The 26,420-nt window shown below is 35.6% G+C and overlaps 1 protein-coding gene across 4 annotated transcripts in view; it reads left to right on the forward strand.

Annotated features, from left to right (window-relative positions):
- Positions 1-26,420, forward strand: part of CHD9 (chromodomain helicase DNA binding protein 9) — a 209,296-nt gene that overhangs the window by 169,481 nt on the left and 13,395 nt on the right. For 3 of the 4 annotated variants that reach the window (XM_008567795.1, XM_008567797.1, XM_008567798.1), the window contains 11 exons: positions 401-490; positions 5,590-5,693; positions 6,212-6,329; positions 6,956-7,013; positions 9,911-9,953; positions 11,269-11,488; positions 14,046-14,248; positions 16,819-17,724; positions 18,583-18,746; positions 19,862-20,134; positions 20,849-21,017. In XM_008567795.1, coding sequence (XP_008566017.1) covers positions 401-490; positions 5,590-5,693; positions 6,212-6,329; positions 6,956-7,013; positions 9,911-9,953; positions 11,269-11,488; positions 14,046-14,248; positions 16,819-17,724; positions 18,583-18,746; positions 19,862-20,134; positions 20,849-21,017 — 2,348 coding nt within the window. The remainder of the gene's footprint in view (positions 1-400; positions 491-5,589; positions 5,694-6,211; positions 6,330-6,955; positions 7,014-9,910; positions 9,954-11,268; positions 11,489-14,045; positions 14,249-16,818; positions 17,725-18,582; positions 18,747-19,861; positions 20,135-20,848; positions 21,018-26,420) is intronic. The other variant, XM_008567796.1, reaches the window with a different exon arrangement.

The following is a 26,420-nucleotide window of genomic DNA, read 5'->3' on the forward strand; positions in this document are numbered from 1 at the left end:
TTTTTTTTTTTTTTTTTTTTTTTTTTTTTTATTTTTTTTTTTTTTTGTCTTTTTTTTTTTTTTTTTTTTTTCCCTGTCCGGCAACGGATCCCAACCCCCAGGGTTGCCCCCGTACCGGACCGGGGACCGGCAACGGGATCGCAAGCCTCGGCATTGCTCCCGCGCCTCGCTCAGCCAGTGAGCGGGAGCCGGTCTGTATGTGGGATCCGAACCCTCGGACGGGAGCGCCGCCGCGCTTCCCAAGCGGCGCACTATCCAGTGCGCCACCAGGCCGGCCCAGTAATTATTATTTTATTATTAAAAAATCTGTATACAGTTCCATCCTAATTTTAACCCCATGGATGAATTTTTAGAGTGATTCATATTTTTGTGCCTTTGATTTATTTTCCCTTGTTTTTAGAGTTTTGCTTCGTGTGAGAATGCTGTATTATCTAAAGCAAGAAGTCATTGGAAATGAGTGTCAGAAAGTATTTGATGGAGTTGATGCAAGGTAAGTTAAATAATATGTTTGTATTTATTTTTCAGCAACATGATAAAGCAAAAAATTATATGACTAGAAAATATTAGGAGGGTCCTTATTTAGTAAACTCACAAGAAGGAAAATCTGTCAAACTTAGGTAATTAACCGTTGCCAGTGTGTTGCCTTTCTTCTAGTACTCTCATCTGGCCCTGTCTCTAAAAGTCATAATATAATAGCAACAACAATAGTAGTAGTAATATTGAGAATGATATCTAATCTAGATGCCATTAAAGCATAAATTTAATAATTGACTCATTCTTTCAGAAACACTTATTTGAGTATGTACTAGATACCAGACACTGTGAAACACTAGGGATACAAAGACAAAACACAGTCCTCATCCTTAAGGAGTTTGAGGTCTCAGTGAAGCGGAAATAGACAAACAGACAGCTATACCACAGTGTAATGAGTTCTTTGATGTATTTATGGAATACCAGGGAGGTGCTACAAGGAATTTTTTATTTCTAATTTTATCTTGCCTCAATACTATAAGTAATCATTCACAATTTTCTCTTCCATTCTCTATAGCATTTATTTTAAACCTTTCATTCTGCATACCTTAAAGCAATTTGCTTCTTGCCTATACCTGAGCAGCTGAACATTGCTGGAAGAAATCAAGCAAGCCATGCTGAATGGATCATTCTTCTGGCATACATACATGCCTTAATATCATTCACTTAACAAAGAACAGGAAAAAAATGCCTTTTATAAATGCCTTAGCACTCCATTTCTCTGCTCCCCTTCACAACAAACTCCTTTAAGGAGTTGTCTGTAGTTACTGTCTCTATTTCTTTATTTTGCTTTTTTTCTTCCACCCCTTTCAATTAATCTTTTATCTCTGCTATCCCACTGAAAATGGCTCTTAACAAGGCCACTAATGACATACAATGTGATCAGCTCTCTAAATTTATTCTACCTCTCCCTTCTTAAAATACTGTCATCTATGGTCATTCGTGTTACTATACCCATCTGGTTGTCCTTTCCCTCACTGCTCTTTCCATTTCATTCTCTCTTGCCAACACTTATTCCTCTAATAGATGGAGCTCCTTCCTCAGTTTTCTTACCTGTCTATACTTTCTCCTTAGGTAAACTCATTCAGTCTCATACCAAATATGATTTATAAATAGGCAACTCTCAAATTTACATATTCATCCCAGACTTCTTCCCTGAGTTTTAAGCTCCAAATCAACTCCCAGCATTTCCACTTGAAAATCTAATTGACATCTTAAACTTCCCCTGGTTCTCCCAAACCTACTGTCTGCAGTCCTTTCCCTCCCACTTCCCATATGTGTCTTCTCCATCCCATTAGATGTACCACCCACTTGGTCTGTTATCATTCTAGATTCCTCTCTGCTCATACCTTACAGGAAGACCTTTTAGCTCTACAAAATATATATCAAATATGAGCACTTTTCATGATCTCTTCTGCTAAACCCCTAGTACAAGCCACCATTATCTCATGTTTATACTTTTGCAATGGCCTCCTAATTGAGGCTCTTTGTGTCCACTGTTGCCTCTCTATAACCTGTCCTTCACACAGCAGGCAGAGAAATCTTTCTAAAGCAAAAATCAGGTCATAGCACTCCTCTTCTTAAAACTCTCTAGATGCTTCTCATTTCTCTTAGAATAAGATTCGAACTCCTTATGGCCTACAAGGCCCTATATAACTTTATGACCTCTTCATTCACTCTGTCCCTCACCCATCATGCTTCAGTCACACTGGTGTTTCTGTTCCTTCAGCATGTCAAGCTCATTTTATGTTATTCCTCCTAATACAAATACTTTTTCCACATCTTCCACAGAGCTGCCTCTTCAAATCATTTGTGTCTCAATTCCCTGCTCACCACAGCTGAAGTAGCCCAGGAGTCACTCACTGCTTCTTAAGCTAATTTTATCTCATTCTTAATGCCTGCTACTATTTAAAAATTGTGTTTATTTTTATATTATCTTTTCCTTCCATTACGTTTTTTTTTTTTTTTTTTTTTTAAAGATGACCGGTAAGGGGATCTTAAATCTTGACTTGGTGTTGTCAGCACCACGCTCTCCCAAGTAAGCGAACCAGCCATCCCTATACAGGGATCCAAACCCATGGCCTTGGTGTTATCAGCACCACACTCTCCCAAGTGAGCCATTTTCCTTCCATTACGTTTTTTTTTTTTTTTTTTTTTTAAAGATGACCGGTAAGGGGATCTTAAATCTTGACTTGGTGTTGTCAGCACCACGCTCTCCCAAGTAAGCGAACCAGCCATCCCTATACAGGGATCCAAACCCATGGCCTTGGTGTTATCAGCACCACACTCTCCCAAGTGAGCCATGGGCCAGCCCCTTCCATTACTTTTTAATCTGCTTGAAGGTCAGAATGCTGTCTGTCTTATTGATCATTGTATTCCCAGTCTCTAGAATCTGGACTTATTAAACACTCAGTAAATATTTGTTGACTAATTGACTTCTTTCCCTTGGCCTGACTGGATCCAATCCACTTGTGATTTCTCAGGGAATGCTCTGTCTGGATTATCCCTTCATTTTTGCCTTTCATTAATCTCCCCCTCTGACTTTTCATTTGGATTTTTTAACATTTGCATCTGCTTCATCTTAAATGCACATATACAGATGGATGTGTGCATACACACACACACCTACCCTTGCCACTTTTGGACCCAGTATTTCCTGAAACTACCATATTGTTAATTTTCCTTGATTTCACAGCCAAACTTCTTTTAAGAAGTATCTGTATTTGCGATCTCCTTTTTATTTTCTCCATTCACCATGCATTCCATTATAATGCAGCTTCTTTCTCTTCACTCTACCACCCACTTCAGGAATATCTTTACCAACATTCTTGCTGCTAAATTTGGTGAATATACCATAGCGTTTACCTTACTTTACCTTTGTTGACCACTTACTTCCTTTTAAAATGCTTCTATGATACCATTCTTCTGCGGTTTTTCTTTTTTTCTCTCTGTGTGTTGCTTTTCAGTCTCCTTTTCTACCTGTCTCTTTTAAATGTTAAAGTGTCTTCACATAGACCCTCTCTTGTCACTCTTCTTGGGTGTTCTCTTCTTTATGGCTTAATTTTTTATCTCTATGCTGATGTCTTCCAAATCTCTAGCCCACGTTTCTCTTCTGAACTTTAGATCCACATTCCTCACATGTGCCATGATTGATTACTCTTGTCTCCAGACCTTTGCATTCTTGCTGGAACATTCTCTTTCTCCTTTTCCCTCATTCTCCTCCTTCTCTTGCTCAGCTGACATCAACTAAGCCTTTTGTGACCTCCCAACACTGGGTTAGGCACATACCCAGAGTACTCTGTCACAGCACTCATCACATAGTATTGCAGGTACCTCTTCACAGGGGGAGGGGCATGCCTGTCTGAATTCATTATTGCCATTTTTGACACATGGTAAGTGCTATTTAAATATATTTTGAATGAAGGGCTGGCCAGTTAGCTCACTTGGTTAGAGCACAGTGTTATAACATCAAGGTCAAGGGTTCAGATCTCCATACTGACCAGCTGCCAAAAATATAAATAAGTAAATAAATATATTTTGAATGAATTGTATAGTCCAGGAAAGTTAAGGGAGGCTCCATGTAGGAGATGGCACTTGAACTGAGTCTTTAAAAAGAGAAATCAACCACACTTGCACATCCACCATATTATATCCTTTTCCCTAGCAGTTCACAAACACCTAACATGTATGTGGCACTTATATTTGAGCCATGAGTTATACTGACTACCTTTTCCTCTTTACCAGCAGAAAAACCTTTTGCCTCAGTTGATAATCACAATGTTTTAAGCTTAGCGTGCCACCTGATGGTTAGCAATGGGAACTATCTGACCCACTTTTTTATTCCCCCCTCTGGGATCCTACTTCTAGTGTTCTTTCTGCTTTCCTTTATCTTTTAGTGCTAATGCTTTTTTTAGTCCTAGTTAGGAACTCAATAAAAAAGAAATATCTCCTTTTACCATATTTCTCTTAATCTTTGTCAATTTCTGCCATATCATAGGAAAATCATTCTTCCTTTTTCTCTATTTTTCTGCACTAAGCTAAAAAATATTTCAGTTGTGGCCCTTTTGTTATAAAGCAAAATTAGATATAGTAAGATGTTCATTCATTTAAAGTGCTGACAGATTCCTTTAAGAATCCAGAGAAAGGTCTCTCCTTTCATTATTTCTTATCCTTGGGTTAAAAACAAGGAGACAACAGCTTAAATCACTAAGGTAAAGAAGTGAACATTTCAGTCCTTTCATACATGACATTTTTTTCTCTTCAGAGATGTTACTTGAATATGTATTACTTGCAAAAGGTTTCTGGGAAAGTAATAATTTCAAGTAATGCGTAAAGGAGAAGAAAATTATGTTTGCAAAATTACCAATGCTATAATTATTTCTTACTCGTGAAAACAGCCAAATTACCAAAGCGTTATGGATTATTACAGTTTTTAGTACTTTATTATGTTGCCATTTTATGGTGTGGTATTATTTATATATAGCATAAAAATATAATTTGAGTGTTTTAATCAAATTATGAATCAAAAACTTGCCGTTTTCAGTGTGATTTTCTTAGTAACGGCAGTCTAGAAGAGATATAACTTGTTCTGCAGCCTAAAGCAATTCATTTACCCTTTTAGAGTTTCAGTCTTCATATACTATACTTCATCTACTGTATACTATATACTTCATATACTGAATGAAATATTTGAAGCAGATGATTTTTGTCAAGTTGTTTGCTGTCATATGTCTCTACTTTCCAGTAGAACCCTTTGTCTATGAGTAAAGGAAATCAGTGGAAAGAATATGATTCTTTAAGAGAATTAAATAGTAAACCTTGTTGAAATGTATTTCTTCTGATGAGTTTAACAATGTTAGTTCATTTTATGATATCCTTATTGTTATTGTTCACTTCTATAATTTTAATTGGTGGTAATTATGGGAAAATTTTTCAAAATCAATGAAATAAAATCCTAACTTCTTTTTCTTAAAATCCACAATGCTTTAAAAGCCAGTAAAATTTTGCCTTCTTTTTGACTTGTTTGATAATGCTATATCGTGATTTCTTTTTCTTTAGTGACATTGATGTTTGGGTACCAGAACCAGACCACTCAGAAGTTCCTGCTGAGTGGTGGGACTTTGATGCTGATAAGTCACTTCTTATTGGAGTTTTTAAACATGGTAAGTAAGAAGTAAAGTAGGTAGGATCACCTTCTGTGTATAATGTAATTCAACTAGTTCTCAGTTTATTGACTTCCACTAACAGCTTTATTACAGTAACACCCATGTTATATATACAGCATTAAAAACTTACACTATCAAACTATGTTTATTTGTCACTGCATTTTCCTCATGAGAGGGTGGCATATGTGACCTGCCCTTCCTGGATATAAGTCTCACACAACTTCCTCTTTCAGGAAGAGTTTTTATGTGAAATGATGGGGGAGGGGGATGAGTGTGTATGATCAGTTTTACCTATTTTCCATATTAACTGATAAATTTCATCTAAATTTTTATAGATATTATCAGATCATGTAATGTTTGTAATAACTTCTAGAAAACATACTTAACCTATATCATTTTAATATATGGTCCCTTTAGTTCAGGCATATTATCAACCATAGTTATGAGGAATGCTTATATTTACATACCTTTCTTCTTTTTATCCTTTTTACATTTGTAATTGGTGATGCTTCTAGGTTATGAAAAATATAACACTATCCGAGCAGACCCAGCATTATGCTTCTTGGAAAGAGTAGGAAAACCTGATGACAAAGCAGTTGCTGCTGAACAGAGAGCAAATGATTATATGGATGGGTATGTGCATTTCAGAGTCATGAATTCTCTGTATCTCTCTGTCTTCTGTTCAACATCAGCATATTCTATATCAGTGATGTTTAAGTTGTGTCGCATTAAGAGAATTAGAGTTTACAATCTGAAAGAGCTATTGATACTTAGTGCTTGTCCAACAGTTTATGATCAAGAAAGACATTGGACCTGCCCCACACCCATTCTTTGATGAGTCTTTCATTTTTTCATTCTAGCAAGTATTCATAAAATTCTAGGGATATAAGAGGAGAAAAGGCAAGAATATTACAGTGGAAGAGAGATGCGATATTATTCATTATACCTGTTGTGAGTCCTTATATAATCTTCCTTTTCTTACCAAAAGAGAAAAGTAAGAGATATGTTGAGATTAATAATAGCACATTTAAAAGTGAACTTGGGAGTAAGAGTAAATTAGAACTAGCTTTCTTCTTACTTTCGCTAGAATAGCTTTCATGCTGTGGCTTGGGCTTCTCTGGCTAGAGAGCAGAGACTTTAGTCTGACCTTTAAAATAAACTAAAAAATTCCTCCAATGAGACTCCATTTGCTTGTCTGTTCTGTCGAGAGAAATCTTCAATCCGCTATGGTATTATAGCATTTATTGGTATTTTAACAGGGATGTGGAAGATCCAGAATACAAACCTGCCCCAGCCATCTTTAAAGATGATATAGAGGTATGCTTTGGATCATATTTTTAAATCCTCAATCTGAGGGACTCCTTAGTATCTTTTATTTGCTTTTTCTTCTGCGTGTTTTTCCTTTTCATTATACGTAATTCCTCTGTTCCTCAGAAGATTAGCTAAATAAGTGATCAACTTGGGTTGACAAATATCACAAATAACCATTCAGAATTCATGTGATCTCCCCTCCTTGACAAGATGGAGGCTGATTTGGACATGGGGGTGGGATGGGGTTTGCCCACTTGCTACACTTCTTAGATCTAAGAAACACAGTGTCCAGGGCAAAGTCCCAAAGCAAAGTGGACAACAAGAGATAGAAACTATACCTATATGAAGAAATTTGAAATAGAGAGTAGAGCCTGGAGTAATGCTGAGCTGCCAAAGCATAGTTCTAAGTGCTCTATTTATTAGAATGTCAAAAAGAAGAGTTGGATGAAAATATAGAAAATAATCCATGGAGTAGGGAAAAAAGTGTTAAAAGAGATGAGGATTTTCTATAATATTTATGAGAGCATAGTAAAAGACTGGATGATGCTATAGCTGTCAGGTAGGGTTTGCTGGTCTTGGTAGCAAAGGGGTTTGGCTATTGATGCCTATATGAGGACAAGAGACAAGGCTTACCGCAGTGTGTGGGCAATGAAAACTTAAATTCTGTATAAAGGTAGGACTCTCAAAGGGCAGTATTTTCAGACAAAAAGCACAAGGAGAGGGCAAGGAAATTTATCTCAGCATGGGCTCTGGGTAGGAAAGCTCTCTCTCCTGAGAATTTATAACCATAGGCCTGCCTTCTCTTGAATCTGTGGTTGATTCTTTTATTTCACCTGCAAGGTCCAGGAACCTCAGTGTAATATAAAAAGGGGTACTTGACTAGTAGTATCACTGGGTACCTGGAAGAAACAACTTCAGTTCATACTATGTATGAGTCCTGAAGATGAAGCCCCCATAAAGTGAAATCAAAGTCCAAAATTAAAAAATATACGAAGAGAAATTTACCATGAGTCAGTGTTAGCATGCAACAAAGAACAGGGTTAGACCCCTGAGAACTTCTGATAATACATGTATTGAAATTGAGAACATGTACATGTTTAAGTGATTAAAGACAGTTAAAAAAATAAAAATAAAAGAAAGACAAGATATGATTTTTAAAAACTAGGAAGATATGAAAAAGAATTACATGTACCTTTAAAAGAAAATACAGCTGTTGACATTTAAAACTCAATAAATAGGTTAAATATTTTGCTGGATAAGCAGATTAGACACAGCAAATGAGAGAAGAAATTATTTGGAAAACATAGATGAGGAAATTATCCAAAGTATAGCATGTTGGATCAGTCTGGGCCAGTCAAGAGAGGGAAAGTTTAATGTAAAGAATTATTCATTATAATAGGGGGGCTGGAGTAATGAGAGATTGGCTAATAAGAAGTAAAGAGAATTCTAAACAATATGGGAATAGCAGATATAAGTAACATCCACCACTCCAGGGGCACAGAGCACCCAGGGAAGAGCCACATCACCAACAGAGCTGAGATCCAGACTTTGTTGGGAGAATATGGCCATGGTCAGAAGGGATGCTGTGCTGCCACACCAGTGCAACTGGCTGGAAATCTACCCTCTGGATCTGGCTGGAAATCCATCCTCTAGGGTTGCCAAAGAATGTTCTTCTGGGAAAATTTCTCACTGGAGACACTCAACTACAAAACCGCCCAAGAGAGAAGTTATTGGGAAAAGCTGCTGGCCAATGGGTGCTACAGAAGCTGCTCAAATTGCAGGAGCTGCGCTCTAGGGAAGAGGCCTCTGTGCTGTTGGAGCTGAGCCATGGAGGAGCTCACCAGAACCAGGAAGTAAAACCCTTTTCCCCCTACAGCATCTCTCCAGTTCCCTCTACGGACAAAGCTTAACATAATACTGACTGGCCGAGGAAAAAATATTTGAAGAGCTCAGATCTGTTTCCTTAGAGCAGGCAAAGGGTGTGAGAGGCAATAAACTTGGAACAGAGAGGCAATAAATCAATAAGCAGAATAATGGAATATGTGGGAAAAAAGTTTAGAAACAAGGAGGATAGCGTGATAATGTCTGGCATATATCTAGTAAGTGTTCCAGAAGGAGAGCCTAGAGAGAATAAGGGAGAAGTAGTATTAGAAAACAATATTTCAGACATAATAAAAGACATGAATCCTCAGATTCAAGAAATAAAATGAATCTTGGCAGGATAAATAAAATTAAATCCACTCCAAGAAACCTCCTGGTGAAATTGCAGAAACACCAAACAAAGAGAAGATGTTACAGACAACCAGAGAAAAAGACCTACGTACAAAGGAATTATGATAATTCTAACTTCAGCCTTTTCTGAAACAATAGAAGCCAGTAGTCATTGAAATAAAATTGCCAAACTTATGAATATTAACTTTAAGGTAATATTGGAATACCTAATTGAAGATGCTCTGTTAACAAATAAAAATCGCATGTACAGCACAAGCAAACTCTTTAAGGCTGAAAAAGTAAAGATTTTCAGGTTATCTAATAACCAAATATGAGAATGAATAAATTTTCTGAGAGTTGGTGTATGGAAAGAAAAAAAAAAACAATCAGTTAGCAATAAAACCTAGGGCATACTCAAAATTAGGGAAAGGTTGGTAGAGAAGAAACAGACTTAAAGGTAATTACAGAAAAGGAAATAATTTTAGTAAATAAAGACTGGTCTAAATTTTCAAAGCAATAACTATGAAAGGGTGAGAATTGAGAACAAGGAATTAAAAGTTTTATTTTTGCTAAATTAATCATTAAAATTTCTATAGCAAAAATGTTCTCCATTATAAAGAAGTTTGATTCTCTTTTATTATATGTATCTTGACTCAATCTCCCTATGACAGATTTTTATTTTCTTTTAAAAGGATGATGTTTCTTCACCAGGAGATCTTATTATAGCAGATGGAGGTAAATTGCATTTACTTCTTTAATATTATTGTAAATTTACATTCTCATGATACTATAAGATGAATAAGCTATTATACTTTTATAATGTTTTAAGTGTATATGAAATATGTATTGAATACAGTTGTAATCATTATAGGACATATTAGTTAATTGGGAATTTAACAGTACTTTTAGTTATTGCAAATCTTTGTGCAGTGACTTCCTGCCCTTTTATAGAATAGAGGCTCTGATGACTTTATGTCTTGATCATTAAACTTGTCTGTGACATTTTATCATTAAGGTGTTAATTCAGTAACACATTTCTTATTAGTTCTATATGTGTGTTTGGAGCCATTCTTTATCACCCACTTTATATAAAGGTTTTCTGTGCAAGGTCTTTCTAATATCAAGATAGGAACATACTGTCACTAGAGCATACTCATTCCCACCTAGGAATGCAAGGAGTAGTTTTAGCTTAGTGTGAATGATTACAGCTTGATTATCATATATAAATTATAATATTACACCTTGGAAATAGATCCTGCACTTTTTTAGGTAATAAAAATTTTAAAGTTGCAGCATTGTAAATTTTTTTATCCTGAATCTTTAAAACATATGTTTCTTCCCAATGATTTAAAAATGTTTTTATTTTAACTAAATTGAGATAAATTTAATACAGAAGGCTTTAGTTAGAATAGCTTACAGTATTCAGATTCTCATGGGATTCCATTTGCCTTTTAATTTATTTAAGTTAAGGCATTGAGTATTTGCCAGCCCTTATGATTTATTAGACCTGGAAATGCAATAGTTGTATTTTCTGTGCAAGTGAAGTTTCCTTTAAATAGATAACATTGTGACTCTTTATTCCACTGTGTCCTACTTATTTTGAACTGCTGTTAAGCTCTGTTGTGATGTATTTAATTAAAAGAAAAATTTTTTTTTCCTTTTTGTCTTTTTTCGTGACCGGCAACGGATCGCAACCCTCAGTGTCGCGCCCATACCGGACCGGGACCGGCAACGGGATCGCAACCCTCGGTGTTGCTCCCACACCTCGCTCAGCCAGTGAGCGGGAACTGGTCTGTATGTGGCATCCGAACCCTCGGCGGGAGCGCCACCGTGCTCCCAAGCGGTGCACTGTAGCAGTGCGCCACCGGGCCAGCCCTAAAAGAAATTTTTTTTATGATGAAAGATTTGGTTTTTTTTTTTTCACCTACATAATTACATTGAAGAAAAAATTTTTAATAGACAAGTTTTGGTACTTTTGTATACCTTATACAGTATCTGTTTAGTTTTTATTATTATTATTATTTACATTATTTATTTTCTTTAAATATAGATGGTCAGCTAATGGAAGGTGATAAAATTTATTGGCCTACTCAATCAGCTTTAACTACACGTTTGAGGCGTCTCATCACTGCATATCAGCGTACTAATAAAAACAGACAAATCCAGCAGATACAACCAACTTTCTTAGTACCTACCAGTGTAATGCAGCCTCTTTATGAAGAAGCCACTCTTAATCCTAAAATGGCAGCCAAGATAGAAAGACAGCAGAGGTAAGACCATAGCACTAAAGTTTTAATGTATAGTATCTAAATATAGTTGTTATTCTAAAAGCTGTCAGGGTGTGATTATCATGTTTTGAAAATATACATAGAAAACTTGGTCAAAGTAAAGTGCATTGTGCACATATACTCACATATATATTCACAAATATAGTAAAACTAATACAGATTATTACATCTTATACTTATCAGCCATACTTCATATTTAATCATTCTTTTGTCATGTTTAAGTACCCTGAGGTATTAAAAAATGAAGGTGCAGAGCAAACTCAAGAATGGAATTATGAATCGAACAGAAGTTTAAATTATATGAAATAAAGTTCATTCTATCTTATTTTACATTAAGACATGTATGAAATATAAGAATGTATGAAAGGCAAGTCTACCTCTGCTTTTAACAGAAGATGAACCCTTGGAACTACTGAAGTCAAGGGGAGCAAATTGCAAGAGACCTTGTTAAAAAGACAGGCAAATTTCTCTCATCGTAAAAGCTTTAACTTCAAAAAGGGTAGAGCACATGGAAAAGAACAGCAATGTTTAGCAATAACCTGGCTTCCTTGTTAAACCTGGGTCTTTGGATGTTCTCTGGAAGATAAGTCATTGTTCTTTTGATGCATTTGCAGCACATTCATTGTAACCAGAATTTTTTAGTCAGTATGAAAGTTAAGATTTTAGCTATCCTAGCCATAATCTTCAAATACTACTATCTCTGTAAATACACTGTTTCGGTTTTCTGCTGTTGCAACATAGTGACTTAAAATGGCGTCAATTTTTTATTTCTTTTGATTCTGTGAGTAAACCAGGTGGTTCTTCTTCACACTGGGGTTATGAGACAGCTGAAAGAACCAAAGTAGCCCTGTTCACATGGCTGGCAGTTTGTACTAGCTGCGAACTGGGAGCTCAGATTCCAAGGGGGATCATTCCAAGTAACAAAAGTGGAAACTACAGATTTCTGAAAGCCTCAGACTCAGCAGTTACAAAGTGTCACTTCTGCCACCTTTTGTTGGTCAAAAAAAGTCCTAGGGCAGCTCAGATTTAAGGGAAAGGGAAATAGATTCTACCTCTCAATGGGAAGTGGCAAAGAATTTGTGGCTGTCTTTATCTACCACATACGTTTTCCCTTATTCTGTCAGATCTGGATTAATCATCTTAAAATAGTAGTTTTATCATGGCATTGAATGGCCCTAAGTTCAAAGGTCTCTTCAATTTAGGTTTTAGCATGCATTTCTAAGTTTATCCACTACTGTTTCCTCAACCAGAATGTCCTACTTGCTGTTTATTCAGTACCGTAGCTTATGTTGTTCTTAGCATCCAGAATACCCTTCTTCCTACCCTTTAGTCCACACTTAGCTCATTCTTCAGAGCTCAGCACGTGGCTCATCTACTCTATTAATTTTTTTTTCAACGAGTCTATCTCACACTATTGCCTCCATTTTCTGAACTCACATAGTACTTACCTAAATAAATTACTCATTTGTCACAATAATATATCATAATGACAGTTATTTTTTCCTGTTTATGCCTTGTCTTTCTAGGTTGTAAATTCTTTGAGTGTAGGCCGTGTCATATTTTTTTTGTGTCCTGTGTAGTCTTTCAATTTAATCTTTCTTTTCTATTCCTATTCTTGTCACCCAGGTCTAATGTTCATATGATTTGATTGGTTTCCCAGGCTATTTTTAAATTATGATTATGTTAATCTTCTTAATAATTCACTATGATAAAAATGGCCCTTTAACATTTTTCAAAGGTCTTTCCCATATGTTTTTTCTCATTTATACAACAATCCTATGAGTTAAGCAAGGAAAAGTTTCTACAAATAGAGACTGAAGTTTGGAGATCTGTGGTGTATGATGATAATATTAGCCTCTTAAAGTATCAGAAGCTTTCAACAGAAGGAAGATTATTTTTAGCCAGGTATTTAGAGTGTTTCGTAATCTGACCCCAACTCCATCTTGCTTTGTCCCCAATAGGAACCATATCCTTGTTAATCTGGAATACTATCATCTCCCCAAAATACAAAGTACTTTCTACTTTGCTTATTCTGTGCCCTCTTCCTAACATCCCCTTCCTAACCTTAGCCTTGCCCCATCTGAAATGCCACTTACTCTGTGATGCCTTTTATGATTGTTGAAGTCTGAAGTGATCCTTCTATCTTCTGTGCTCTCCTAAAATTCTTGGTTTCTGTAACTCATACGACTAAAAACATGCTACCTTATATTATAAATGTTTTTGAAAGTTTTTTATATTTTTCCTGAAGGGCAGGGTCATCTTATATAATCTTGTATGCTGTGCATATTTTCTCACCTAGTAAATGTGCAAAAAAACTATTATTGTCTAAAGGAACAATTATACTAAAAGAAGTGTGGTTGGATAGATGAGTCAACTAGCATTTAAAAATATATTTACAAGACAATAAACCTGAATTTATCCTTTAAAGTCTTAGATACTTGAAGTTTTTAAAGTTTACTTTATAGTTATTATATTCAGTATTAATAAGTATTTATTTTAGTGACCAATGTGGTTTTTTCTTTAATCTGTTTCAAAATAGATGGACAAGAAGAGAAGAAGCTGACTTTTATAGAGTCGTATCTACATTTGGAGTAGTTTTTGATCCTGACAGAGGACAATTTGATTGGACAAAATTTAGGGCTATGGCTAGGTTACATAAGAAAACTGATGACAGTTTGGAGAAATATTTGTATGCATTCATGTCCATGTGTCGGAGGGTTTGTCGTCTTCCTTCCAAAGAAGGTATGTATACATATTTTTTCCTTGTTTCAGTCAAAGAAGCAATATCACTAAAATTCAGAACTTTCCAGTTCGTTTTATGTGAGATTCTAATACTATCTAATTCAAAATGTCAGCAGTTTTTCAGAATTGTAAGTAAATTAGGCTTAAAGATCCTCTGAGATCTAAAGAGAATAAAGATACACACTGAGTTTTAAGAAAATAGCTAGCATTTAGTGATAGATTTATGATTAGGAAGAGGTAGAAGATAAAGGATAGCTTTTGGTAAACAGAACTGACCTATATTTTGAATCCATCTTATAGGAACTATGCTAGAGGGATTATTTACCTGAATAATTTTGCAAGGAATGAGGCCCTAACTCATAAGACATTTTTTAAAATTTCATAGGAAAGATCTTCACCCAGCACCATCTTCAAAAAAGACAACTAATCAGAGGTGTTGATGTTCAGCTAAGGAACTGTTCTGAAATGAATTTCAGTCTTCACAGCGCAGAGAACTAGCTCATCCTGTCAGCAGTTCCTCTCAGTAATGCTATGTTATAAGCAGTTGTCTCTATTCTTTGTTGAATATGATTTCTTACTGCTAAACCCAGTTGCCTCCTATTTCTATTTCAGAGTAAAAATATAAATCGTTTATAAAAGGACTTAAATTCCATGTGGGTTTCTTTACTTGTTTTAATTTTATTTCCTAACAGATTTTTTTGTCAGTCCACTAAACATAGTAGCCAATCATTTGATTACCCAAATACCGGGTAAATCAGGCAAGGTTTCAGTCTGCTTTCAGGTCTGCTGGAAGACCATAAATAGGTTTAAAAAGACAGATAAAATATTGTGTCTTTCATTATTTATGGCCAAGAAGCCCTCTTTTTTTTTTTTTTTTTTTTTAATTCCCATCAGCAATGTATTGATGTGAATAAATTCATCACTTTTGGTTCTAGCTTTAAAAGAAAAGGGAAAGAGTTAATTACTAAATAATCATTGAAAAGGTTGGGCTTTTCAGTGTACAACTTCTTAAATCTTGGAAGTAGACTGGATACTTCCACCCTTGTTTCTTGTCCCATATTGATTTTTGCATGGTCCTTGACTTTTTTTTTTTCAATTTTTGTTTTGAACTACTTTTGGACTTACAGAAAAGTTGCAAAAAATGTACAAGGAGTTTCCATATATCTCTCATCTGCCTCTTTTAATGTTACAATCTTAACACGACTAATTATAGTGTAATTATCAGACTAGGAAATTAATGGTAGTACAATGCCATTAACTAAACTAAATATCTATTTGAATTTTACCAGTTTTTCCATTAATGTCCTTTTTTTGTTCCAGGATTCCCCCCACATTGTATTTGGTTGTTCTTACTCCTTAGCTTCCTGCAGTCTGTAACATGTTCTTCGTCATTCCTTGTTTTTCGTGACCTTGATACCTTTGAAAAGTATCGATCAGTTATTTTGCCATATATCCCTCAGTTTGGGTTTGTCTTGTGTTTTCACATGATTGGGTTGAGTTTATGCATTTTTGACAAGAGGACCACAGAATGACATTGTGTCAGAATGTAATACCATGGTATTTGTGATGTCAACTTGAAGATGTTGACTTTAATCGCTTAGTTAAGGTAGTTTATGCTGCATTTCTCCAGTTTAAAATTACTATCTTTTCCTTATAATTAACAAATATCTTGAGGAGCCTCACAAATCCTGTTTCTCCTCAAACTTTTACCCATTGATTTAAATATTTATAAGATATTAAATCTTGTCTGCAACAGTTTTTACTGTGGAATTCTGCTGCAAAGAAGTACCATTTCTTCTCTTTCATCTATTTACTCAATTATTCATATCAGTACGGATTCATGGATATTTATTTTACTCTACAGGTTACAATCCAATACTATCATTATTTTTTGCTCACATTGTTCTAAATTTGTCCATTAGAAGTTCCTCAGGTTGGTCCCTGCATTATTTCAACAAGTTCATATCTTTTTTGAGTACTTCCCAAGTGCCAGTAACCCAGCTTTGCAAAGATATGACCTCATCAGAAGGAATGTAGCATGGTCTAATGTTGAAACTGAACTACCTCAAGCTAGTAGATTGTACGATGTTTGACAGATGTGCCTGTGTTTCCCTTGAAACTTAAAAAAGCCCCTGTGAATTCACTGTAGTGCCCTAAGTTACCTCGTGTAGTTTGAGATACACCAACTTACATTTGTTTATGGGGTGTCATTTAACAGTTCTAATTTGTATTTATAAGTTAGTTCGATTAAATGTTTTTCTCTTTAAGACAGGTGTTAGTAAAAGCACAGCCATAAGAAAATTATTAAGAGTAAATTCCTGGTTATATTAATGTACTTCCAAAATAATCTTATGTTTTACTTAATTTCAGAAGATTCAGTGCTTTATGTTACATGATTTTTAGTACTTCTTTTTAAAACTTAAATTTCTCCTCACTTTAAATGTTTTTTAAAAATTCTGGAAACTGTACAATGACATTGAGTAGAAGTACATTTTAGAAGTTGCATTATTTGTTTTAAATCTTAATGAAGTATTTTTGTGGTTAATATTTTTGTCCTTGTTTCAATGTAGAATTGGTAGATCCAAATATTTTTATCCAACCAATCACAGAAGAACGAGCTTCTAGGACTTTGTATCGCATTGAACTTCTAAGGAAAGTACGGGAACAGGCCCTTCGACATCCACAGTTGTTCGAACGCTTGAAGCTTTGTCATCCGAATCCAGATTTACCAGTCTGGTGGGAATGTGGTCCTCATGATAGGGATTTGCTTATTGGTGCTGCCAAACATGGGGTGAGCCGAACAGACTATCACATTCTTCGTGATCCTGAACTCTCATTTATGACAGCTCAAAGGAACTACAGTCAAAGCAAGATGGCTCATTCAAGGACTTCTACTCCACTTTTACAGCAATATCAAGTAGCACTTTCTGCTTCTCCTCTTACCTCTCTGCCTAGGCTTCTAGATACTAAAGGTATTATTCTAGAGGATATGAAAGTTAAAAGTGAACACCTTAAAGAGGAGCCTCAGTCTTCTGAAGAAGAATCTATGTCTTCTGTGGAAACCAGGACACTAATAAAATCTGAGCCTGTAAGTCCAAAGAATGGTGTTTTACCACAGGCTACTGGAGACCAGAAATCTAGTGGAAAAAGTGAAACAGACAGACGCATGGTTGCAGCCAGAACAGAACCCCTAACTCCAAACCCAGCTTCTAAAAAACAGAGAGTCCACAAAAGAGGATCAGAATCTAGTTCTGATTCTGACTCTGACTCTGAGAGATCATCCTGTTCTTCCAGATCATCTTCTTCTTCATCCTCCTCCTCTTCTTGTTCCCATTCTCGATCAGGCTCTAGTTCTTCATCCTCATCTTGTTCTTCAGCATCGTCTTCATCCTCCTCTTCTTCCTCTTCCTCCTCCTCATCGTCTTCATCTTCATCAGAAGAAAGTGACAGTGAAGAAGAGGAAGTCCAAAAGCGAGGTATATGCATAAAGAAATTTTGCTATTTTTAAGACAACTTTTCAAGTGAAAATGAAAACTTAACTGGAAACGATAACTTAAGCATGCTTGAAATTATTAATTTTATGTGTAAAACTTAGAAAAGCACTATTGAAAAGGAAATTAGAATTACTGGACCACAGTCCCTATTCAGTATTTGAAGCATTGCAAAACAGATTAGTCATACAAAGGAACTTAAATTTTTTACAAAATAGCTTTATTTCTTTGTGAATGTCTTAAATTTAGTATTATATTTTTCCCTGGAACAAGTTGCTTAGTAAACAAATGAAAGATAGCAGTCACCAGGAGTATAAGAATAAACAGACCAACAACTGTATCATAGGCCATACTTGACACTCAGAAGATATACGATAAGAACTACAGTTTGTCAGCAGAGTAGTGGTGTTAGGTTGGTCCTCTTCTGCAGGTGTCCTTGCACTAGTCCAACAGTTCAAATGCAAGGAAATGAGTCAACATCATGCATGTGCAGGAGCCACAATCTCTTATAACAACTCCATAGGGATAACTGTCAGGGTTGCCACAAGGAACATGCCCAATTCTAAGAATCACCTCATTTAGAGAATTATGGTATCTCCATCAGGTATTTATATAGTCCTCCCAGTCCAGATGCAGTCTACCTATCAGGAGTCATTTTAAAAGTGATAGGTACTCTATTGTATTCTAGGCAATTTTTTTTTACTTTTTTTTAAAGCTTTTTGTTGTCGTTACTTTTAATTTTTTCATTTGTGAATATTTCTGAATAATCATGTAAGATTTTTAAAGTATATATACTAAAATTGTTGTATGCAGTCTTTCTTAAATGGTTATCATTGTTCTTAGCAGAAGGTACACCTCACCTGAAAGCCTATGATGAAGAAAGCATTGCATCACTGAGCACTACCCAGGATGAGACCCAGGATAGTTTCCAAATGAATAATGGGACACCAGAGTCTGCTTACATCTTACAAGGTGGATACATGCTGGCAGCCTCATATTGGCCAAAGGTAAATGAATAATTTCTTGTTAGGATAGGTCACTTTTTAGTATTTTTCTTTTGCTTTAATGATAGATGTTCTTATTTTGTGGAAAAATAGGGCAGTGTAAACTGTAGGTTTGCATTTTGGTGTTCTACTTAAATGTGTGTGCTTCTTAACATAACCTTAGAAAGGTTTGAAATAGAAAGATAATGTTTGAAATAAAAGATAATGGACTCTTACATTCATGTTAATATTCAAGTGGTTCTTTATGAAAAGACTCAGCTTTGAACTGTCTCCTCGAAGAAATTACAATAGCTAGTTGTGACCTAGAAAAAAGTTCATTTGAGCACATGTACATCCTCGAAGAAATTACAATAGCTAGTTGTGACCTAGAAAAAAGTTCATTTGAGCACATGTACATCCTCGAAGAAATTACAATAGCTAGTTGTGACCTAGAAAAAAGTTCATTTGAGCACATGTACATCCTCGAAGAAATTACAATAGCTAGTTGTGACCTAGAAAAAAGTTCATTTGAGCACATGTACAATCAGTGGTTAAAAAAAGCTAAGATTGGGGCCGGCCTGTGGCTCACTCGGTAGAGTGCGGTGCTGATAACACCAAGGCCGCGGGTTCGGATCCTATATAGGGATGGCCGGTTTGCTCACTGGCTGAGTGTGGTGCTGACAACACCAAGCCAAGGGTTGAGATCCCCTTACCGGTCATCTTTTTTTTAAAAAAAAAAGCTAAGATTGGATTCATACAATTCTACCATGCAACTAGACTAATGTAGGAAAACTTACTTTTAGGAATGAGATTGGAAAGTGCAGGAATGAAGGATTCTGTGCTCTTTTGTATACTCCTAAGTCGTTTGAATCCTTTATAAGGAACCTGTATTACTTTTATAACTATAAAAACAAAGAGTAGAAAATTGTCTTTATGACGTAATATTTTTGAACTTCACTAAAGGGAATTTGTACTTGAATAACTTCTTACAGAGTTGTAATATGTATGTGAGAATACGTATGCATGTCACACACATATGTCGTACCAAGATTAAATTCATCAAGGCTCTTAGGCTATTTGATCTCCAAAGGTCTGGCCTAATTATTAAAATTATACTTTTATGTTGCATGCTTTTCTAGGATCGTGTGATGATCAACCGGTTGGATAGTATTTGTCAAACAGTTCTGAAAGGGAAGTGGCCTTCAGCTAGAAGAAGTTATGATGCTAACACAGTGGCTTCTTTCTATACTACAAAACTGCTGGACAGCCCTGGAGCAGCTACAGAATATATTGAGCCCAGTGTACCCACTCCCCCAGGTGCCGGTGTTAAAGAAGAACATGATCAATTAACACAGATGTCAAAGGTGAAGAAGCATGTACGAGAAAAGGAGTTTACAGTGAAAATCAAAGACGTATGTGTATTTTTATTGCCCTAGGGCCTGATTGCGATTGCGGTGTGCAGCATGCTTTTCCTGCAAATGGCTGCCTGCTCTTACTCTTCTTCCTTCACATACTTGTTTCCTGGTATTTGGATTGTTTTCTTTTTGATATCCAGGTTATTAGACTTGAATATTTTACTAGAGAGATCATCATTAAATGTTTCTCTCCCTGTACTACTGAAAATAGTTCTTCTGCTGATCAAGATGCTTTCTTAAATAGTGTGAAAATTTCTAACTGTTTTGGTTCTTTTATATAATATTTAAGTGGTATGTCAGTGTCCTGTCTGTTTTAAACATCTAGCATGCTTTTTTATAAGTAATGTTTAATTTTTTAGTATGATTTTCGAAGCATAATTGATTACTCTGTGTCTCAAATATGGGTAATGTCCTCTAAAATGTCATATGAATAATGTACATAGAGACATATGTCTAAAGCTGAAAATGTTACAATGTGCTAAGAAAACTGTACCTGGATTATTTTTTTTCATTTAAGATAGAAAATGTCATATTCACTATAGAAATTGATTTAAAATGTTTTATTCAATTGATTCATCAATGAGAAGAGAACTTCATTAATGTTTCAAGGTTTTTACTTCACTTTAGGTAAAAAATTTCTCTTAAAATCCTGCAGTAAGGTTTTTTTTTTTTTTAACAGTTTCTGCCTTAATAGTGGTATTTGTTTAACAGGAAGGTGGTTTGAAGCTGACATTTCAGAAGCAAGGGCTTGCTCAGAAAAGGCCATTTGATAGTGAAGATGGTGCTCTGGGGCAACAACAGTACCTCACACGGCTTCGGGAGCTTCAAAGTGCATCAGAGACGAGCCTTGTTAATTTTCCAAAATCTATGCCAGTATCAGGTGATTATGCAAATAATAATTGTCTTGGTATAAAATATACCCTATCATTTCCAAATCCTCTTTTATAAGTTCTTATAATAAGAATTCATTTTTACTTTCATGTTGGGACCTCTCTTAAGCCTGTAATCAATTTAATTTTAAATCTTAATCAGTTTTTATTGGAACTTTTAATATAACATTTTAAAGCATAGAAGGCAATTTCATTTTAGGGGCTTGAATATTTAGGTAGAACTTCATTTTGTCAAGTAACTTTATACAGATAAAAATTAAAACAGTGTTTCCATATAAATGTATATTATGAATTTAAAAACAAACATCTAAATCACAAATTGATGGTGATAGGTACAAGAACTTAAAATGAGAAATTTTAACTCATGTTTGGTCATCTGCTGGGCACTTGTTTCTTCTATTACTCTGGAGTGGGCTATGAGGAGAAAGACTTCCACCTCTATTTGTAGGATCTGCTGGTTACTCTTCTTGTATCAGTGCAGTCGAGCATGAGGTGGGTTGGCCCTGGCTGCTCCTGTGGTGGTGAGCTGTCCTTGTGGTGGCAGTAGGTGTGGCGGTAGCTGTGGTAGACCACCTTGGCTCCTGCTCGGGACAGGGGCAGACCTTTCTGGGGATCGGGTCTGGGCCCAGAGTGGCAGTGTGTGGGACATCGCTCCCCTAGGCTTCTGCTCAGGCAGTGGGCCCAGAAGCTTTAGGAAGATTTTAGAAATAAGATAGTCAGGCATCTACAGCATACAGGAATTATTTGACTGATCTCTGAAGTATAATCTTTTATCCTCATGGAATATTTGCAGGAGCAAGGTGCTTACTACCTTAAACTATTCTTTTATGTTAGGCAGCTTTAATTGTCAGAAAATTCCTTCTTATTTGGAAGTAAATTTTGTTTGCTATAGGTTCCTCTCAATGATTGAAGTTCTGTCTTTAAAGGCAACACAGAATTAACCTAGCTCTATGGCTACATGATAAGTCTTAACATTTTGAAAGCAGTTATCATATCTCTCCTTGGAATTATCTATATTTCTCCTAAGCTTTTAACAATTTGAATCAACAAATATTTATTAAATACCTAATCGGTGTCATGTGCTGTGTGCTCTATAGGTATTAATGAATATATTAGATGTTGTTTTTGTTTTATCTAAGTCTAGTTGTACTTTAATTTGTCTGTGTCCCGCTTAAAGTGCAGTATCAAGAATTGAGAATGATACTCAAGGTCAACTGAGTCTCGGTGTGTGGACCACAGTATACTAATCCCCAAATATTCTAGTTTTAAAGCAGATGAATGACTTCAATTTCCTTTATACCTTCTTTGTGCACTAGGATAAGGACTCTTTCAGTATTCTACAAAGTCTGGTCACCATACTTGGACACATTTCAGAATTCCTCCTGTGCCATGTATATAGTGTGTGGAATTCCTACAATTTGGGAAAACGATGTTTTGTTAGAAGTGTTGTCTTGAGTTGATTGCTGTTTCCAGTTGCTGCTGTTACCACTTTTTAATTACAAATTAGTTGTTTTAGCTTCATCAGCATCAGTTTGGTCTCTTGTGGATTCATTAACCATTCAGTGTAATTTTCCAATTATTAGACTTTCACACATGTATGAATTGCAGTTCAAATATGAATCAACTGTACTTCTATCTCGAAATATAAGTACCCCAAATTATGCTTTACAATGATAGTTTTGTTATTAAAGAGCTCTTTTTTCACCAGAAAATGGGAACAGATGGGGAAGATAAGCTGTGGACTCTTTTGCTCAACATAAGTGAGGTTGAATAATATGACTGCTCTTACCCTGATAACTCTACTGTACAATGGGATTGTTACTTCTATCATCTGAACATTTTATTGCTATTGTACCTAAATTATTGTACGGCCTTCACCTATAAGTAATTCTTTGGCAAATAATACTGTTTTTATTATGAGGGATTTTCACACCTAAATACCCATCAACGGATGACTAGGTAAGGAAAATGTGGTGTATAATACTCAATGGATACTACTTTGCCATTAAAAGGAATGAAAGTCTGCCATTTGCAGCAACACGGATGAACTTAGAGAAAATTATGTTAAGTGAAATAAACCAGGCACACAAAGAGAAATATCACATGTCCTCACTCATAAGTGGGAGCTAAAAAAGAATACGTAAGAAACGAAAGAAGAAAGATACAACAATCACAATAATACCTTAAACTTTCAGCAGGAGAGAACAAAAATGAGGTTACCAGAGGTGAGAAAGGGAGAGGGGGAGGAGAAGTTAGCAAAAAATTGGTAATGGGCCACAAAAAATGATCGCATTGTATAATGTTGAATACACTAATTATCCTAATTTGAACATCACATATTGCACACAGGTGTTGATATTCAACATGGTACCCAACAGATATGTACAATCGTGTTTCAATTAAACATAAATAACTAAAGTTCATAGAAGGGTTCATATTATCTTTTAATTCCATTTTCCACAAACTTTTTGAAGTACACTTGTAATATCAATAGTAATTGTAACGCTGGTTTTGGAGCTGTACAAAATATTTAAAAGTTTCATATAGTAACACTATATGTAGTTATTATCTAAGCATTATGTCTCATCCATCTCAATACCTGCAAATGTGAAATCTGGATCTGTCTTCCTATGTGACTTTTGGGAAATCTGTTAACATTTTTGAGACTTACTTTTTCTTGTTTGTGAAATGAGGGATGGAGGAAAGGAGAGAGGTGATGTTGAGTGGATTAAATAAAACAACTATGTAAAGTGGCTGGTAAACAGCATGGCACACAATCAGATGCTAAACAGATGTTAAAATTAGGTACTCACAGATTTTAGCATTAGATGCTTAACAGAGGTTATTATTGAAATTATTTCCTAAGGCTATTATATTAGTCCATTTTGTGTTGCTATAACAGAAATACCTGAGACTGGGTAATTTATAAAGGAAAGAGGTTTATTTGGCTTACGATTCTGGGACAGCTGCATCTGGCACGGGCCTCAGGGGGCTTCTACTCATGGCGGAAAGCAGCAGACAGCCAGTGGGTACAAGCAGATCACATGGCGAGAGGAAGCAAGAGAGAGAGAGAGGAGGTGCCAGGGTCTTTTAAACAACAAGCTCTCGGGGGAACTAATAGAGCAAGAACTCACTCATTACTTCCCCTCCCCCAAGGAGAGCATTAAACCATTCATAAGGGATCTGCCCCCATGACTCAATCAGTTTCCAGCACTGCCACATTGGGGATCAAATTTCCACATTAGTTTTGGCGGGGACAACACATCCAAACTCCATCAGCTATGTCTTTTTTTATTTTTATGTGATTACTCCTTGAATTTTATCCAAAAGCCTTGAATAAAGATACCAGATGTAATATAATTTAATTAGTAAAGGAGGATAAAATAGCATAGATTATAACAAGAGGATAAAACTTAAGAGCCCATTTCTTAAGCTGCCTGGAATAGTATGTAAGGGATGGCAAACCCAAGCAAGCTTAGGTTGAATTCTCTCACTCACTACCTGTTAGGATACTAAGTAAGTGACTTAATGTTTCTGATCTCATTTGTAAAAAGGGCTTAATAATACCTCTGTGTTTTTGTTGTGTTTTTGATTATTTAAGATAGCATTTGTAAAACTTAGTCCAGTATCTGGTACTTAATAAGCTTTCAATAGAAAGAGGCTATTTTTAGTATTGCTGTAGTTACATGTAAGACAAAGACAACACAGACTTTATAAAGTTAAGTTTTCCATGTTGGATTCTAGCTTAAAATGAATTGGTAATGTTTATTAAAATTACTTTCATAAATAAGTCAGGGTAGTATATAATTAGAACAAAGAACTGGCCAAGTAGCATATATTTATGAATGTGCACTTGGTATGTATACAAAGTGTTTTTCTGTAGATTATATTAACTACTTCTCTTTGTTATGTAGCACAGGGACAGCGCTAAAGGGAAAGTAAAAGAAATGTAAGACACTTTCTCTGCCTTTCAGTTGCTTGGTAGACTAGACCTACACATTAAAATAATAGACAATACATTGGAAAACAAGACAATATATTTTACTACACAGAGCATTATAATTAATAAATGTTGGAAAAGAGAAAAGTCACTGCTGTCTAGAAACTTAGGCAAAGTCCTGTGAAGAGATGACCTGAATAGGATTTGATAAGATTAGATAATGGTCTTTCTGGAAAATGGGGTTGGTGGGAGGGGTAAAAGAGTGGCAGGGAATAGCATAAACCAGAGACTAGATGTGAGTAAAATAGTATGGTTTTGTGATAAGACTGACCTAAGTATCATATAAATTTTTACTGGAGAGATATATGTACAAGATTAAAGCCTGCTTACGAAAGGTTAATCTAAATTATAGAAAGCATCGAAAATTGAGCTCTAGGGCAGGGGTTGGGGGTTGATGTAAGGCAGTCTATTTACCTTAGAATAGGAAGCCATGAGAAGTTCTTATGAAACAGAATGGTACTTTTAAAAGTTGTACATTAAGAGAGTTATTCTATTACTGCTAAAATGTACTATAGTGAAAGTATTTTCAAATCATCCTATTCACAATATTTTGTTAATCGAATTATAATGAAATTCAGTATATGGACATTATGAAAGCGTTTTTTCCCCAAAGTGTTGTGTCCAATTCCTGTAGTACTTTCATATATGCAAAAAGTGACTTTTAGTCATTGTGATTACTTATTCCTTACATTATGAATTAAGGTACCTTTTAAAACTGAGATGGGAGGAAGGCAAGTGACTTCCATAAGGTTACACAGACAACCAAAGGGCAATACCTTATTCAGGAACACACATGACTTGCTCTATAAGTTCTCCTTGAATGATCGAACATGCATTTCTCACTACAAGCATGTAAACTGTTTGAAACAAACATCTCAGGCTAGCCAGTTAGCATTGGTTAGAGCACCGCCTTGTAACAGCAAGGTCTAAGGGTTCGGATCCCCATACTGGCCATCTGCCAAATATGTATATTATTAAGGGTGATATATATATTATTAAGGGTGATAGAGAGATAGATATCTACCACCCTTAATAATATATTCTCTTAAGAGAATTCACAATTATATACTCTTTGAGGAACAGTATCTTATTCATCTTTGATATGAACCATCATGCTGCCTGTTACATAGCCACTTAGTTAATACTTATTTATTGGAAAAAATGACTGAATGCATGGAATTGTTTCATTCATGCCTCTTACAAACATTTTTATTGACTGCCTACTGAAATAAGAAAGGTCAGTTTAATTTGGGAACTAAAAAGTTATTGGTGATCTTCAAGAAAATACCGTTAAGTATGTTGGAGCAGGAATGGACTATGAGAATTTTTTTTTTAAACCATGTTCCCCTATTCACAATCCAGACCAAGCATAGGTCCTGGGCTGAGGTGTACA

The sequence above is a fragment of the Galeopterus variegatus genome, unplaced genomic scaffold (genome assembly GCF_000696425.1).
Source record: "Galeopterus variegatus unplaced genomic scaffold, G_variegatus-3.0.2 Scaffold345, whole genome shotgun sequence".
NCBI classification, from domain to species: Eukaryota; Metazoa; Chordata; class Mammalia; order Dermoptera; family Cynocephalidae; genus Galeopterus; species Galeopterus variegatus.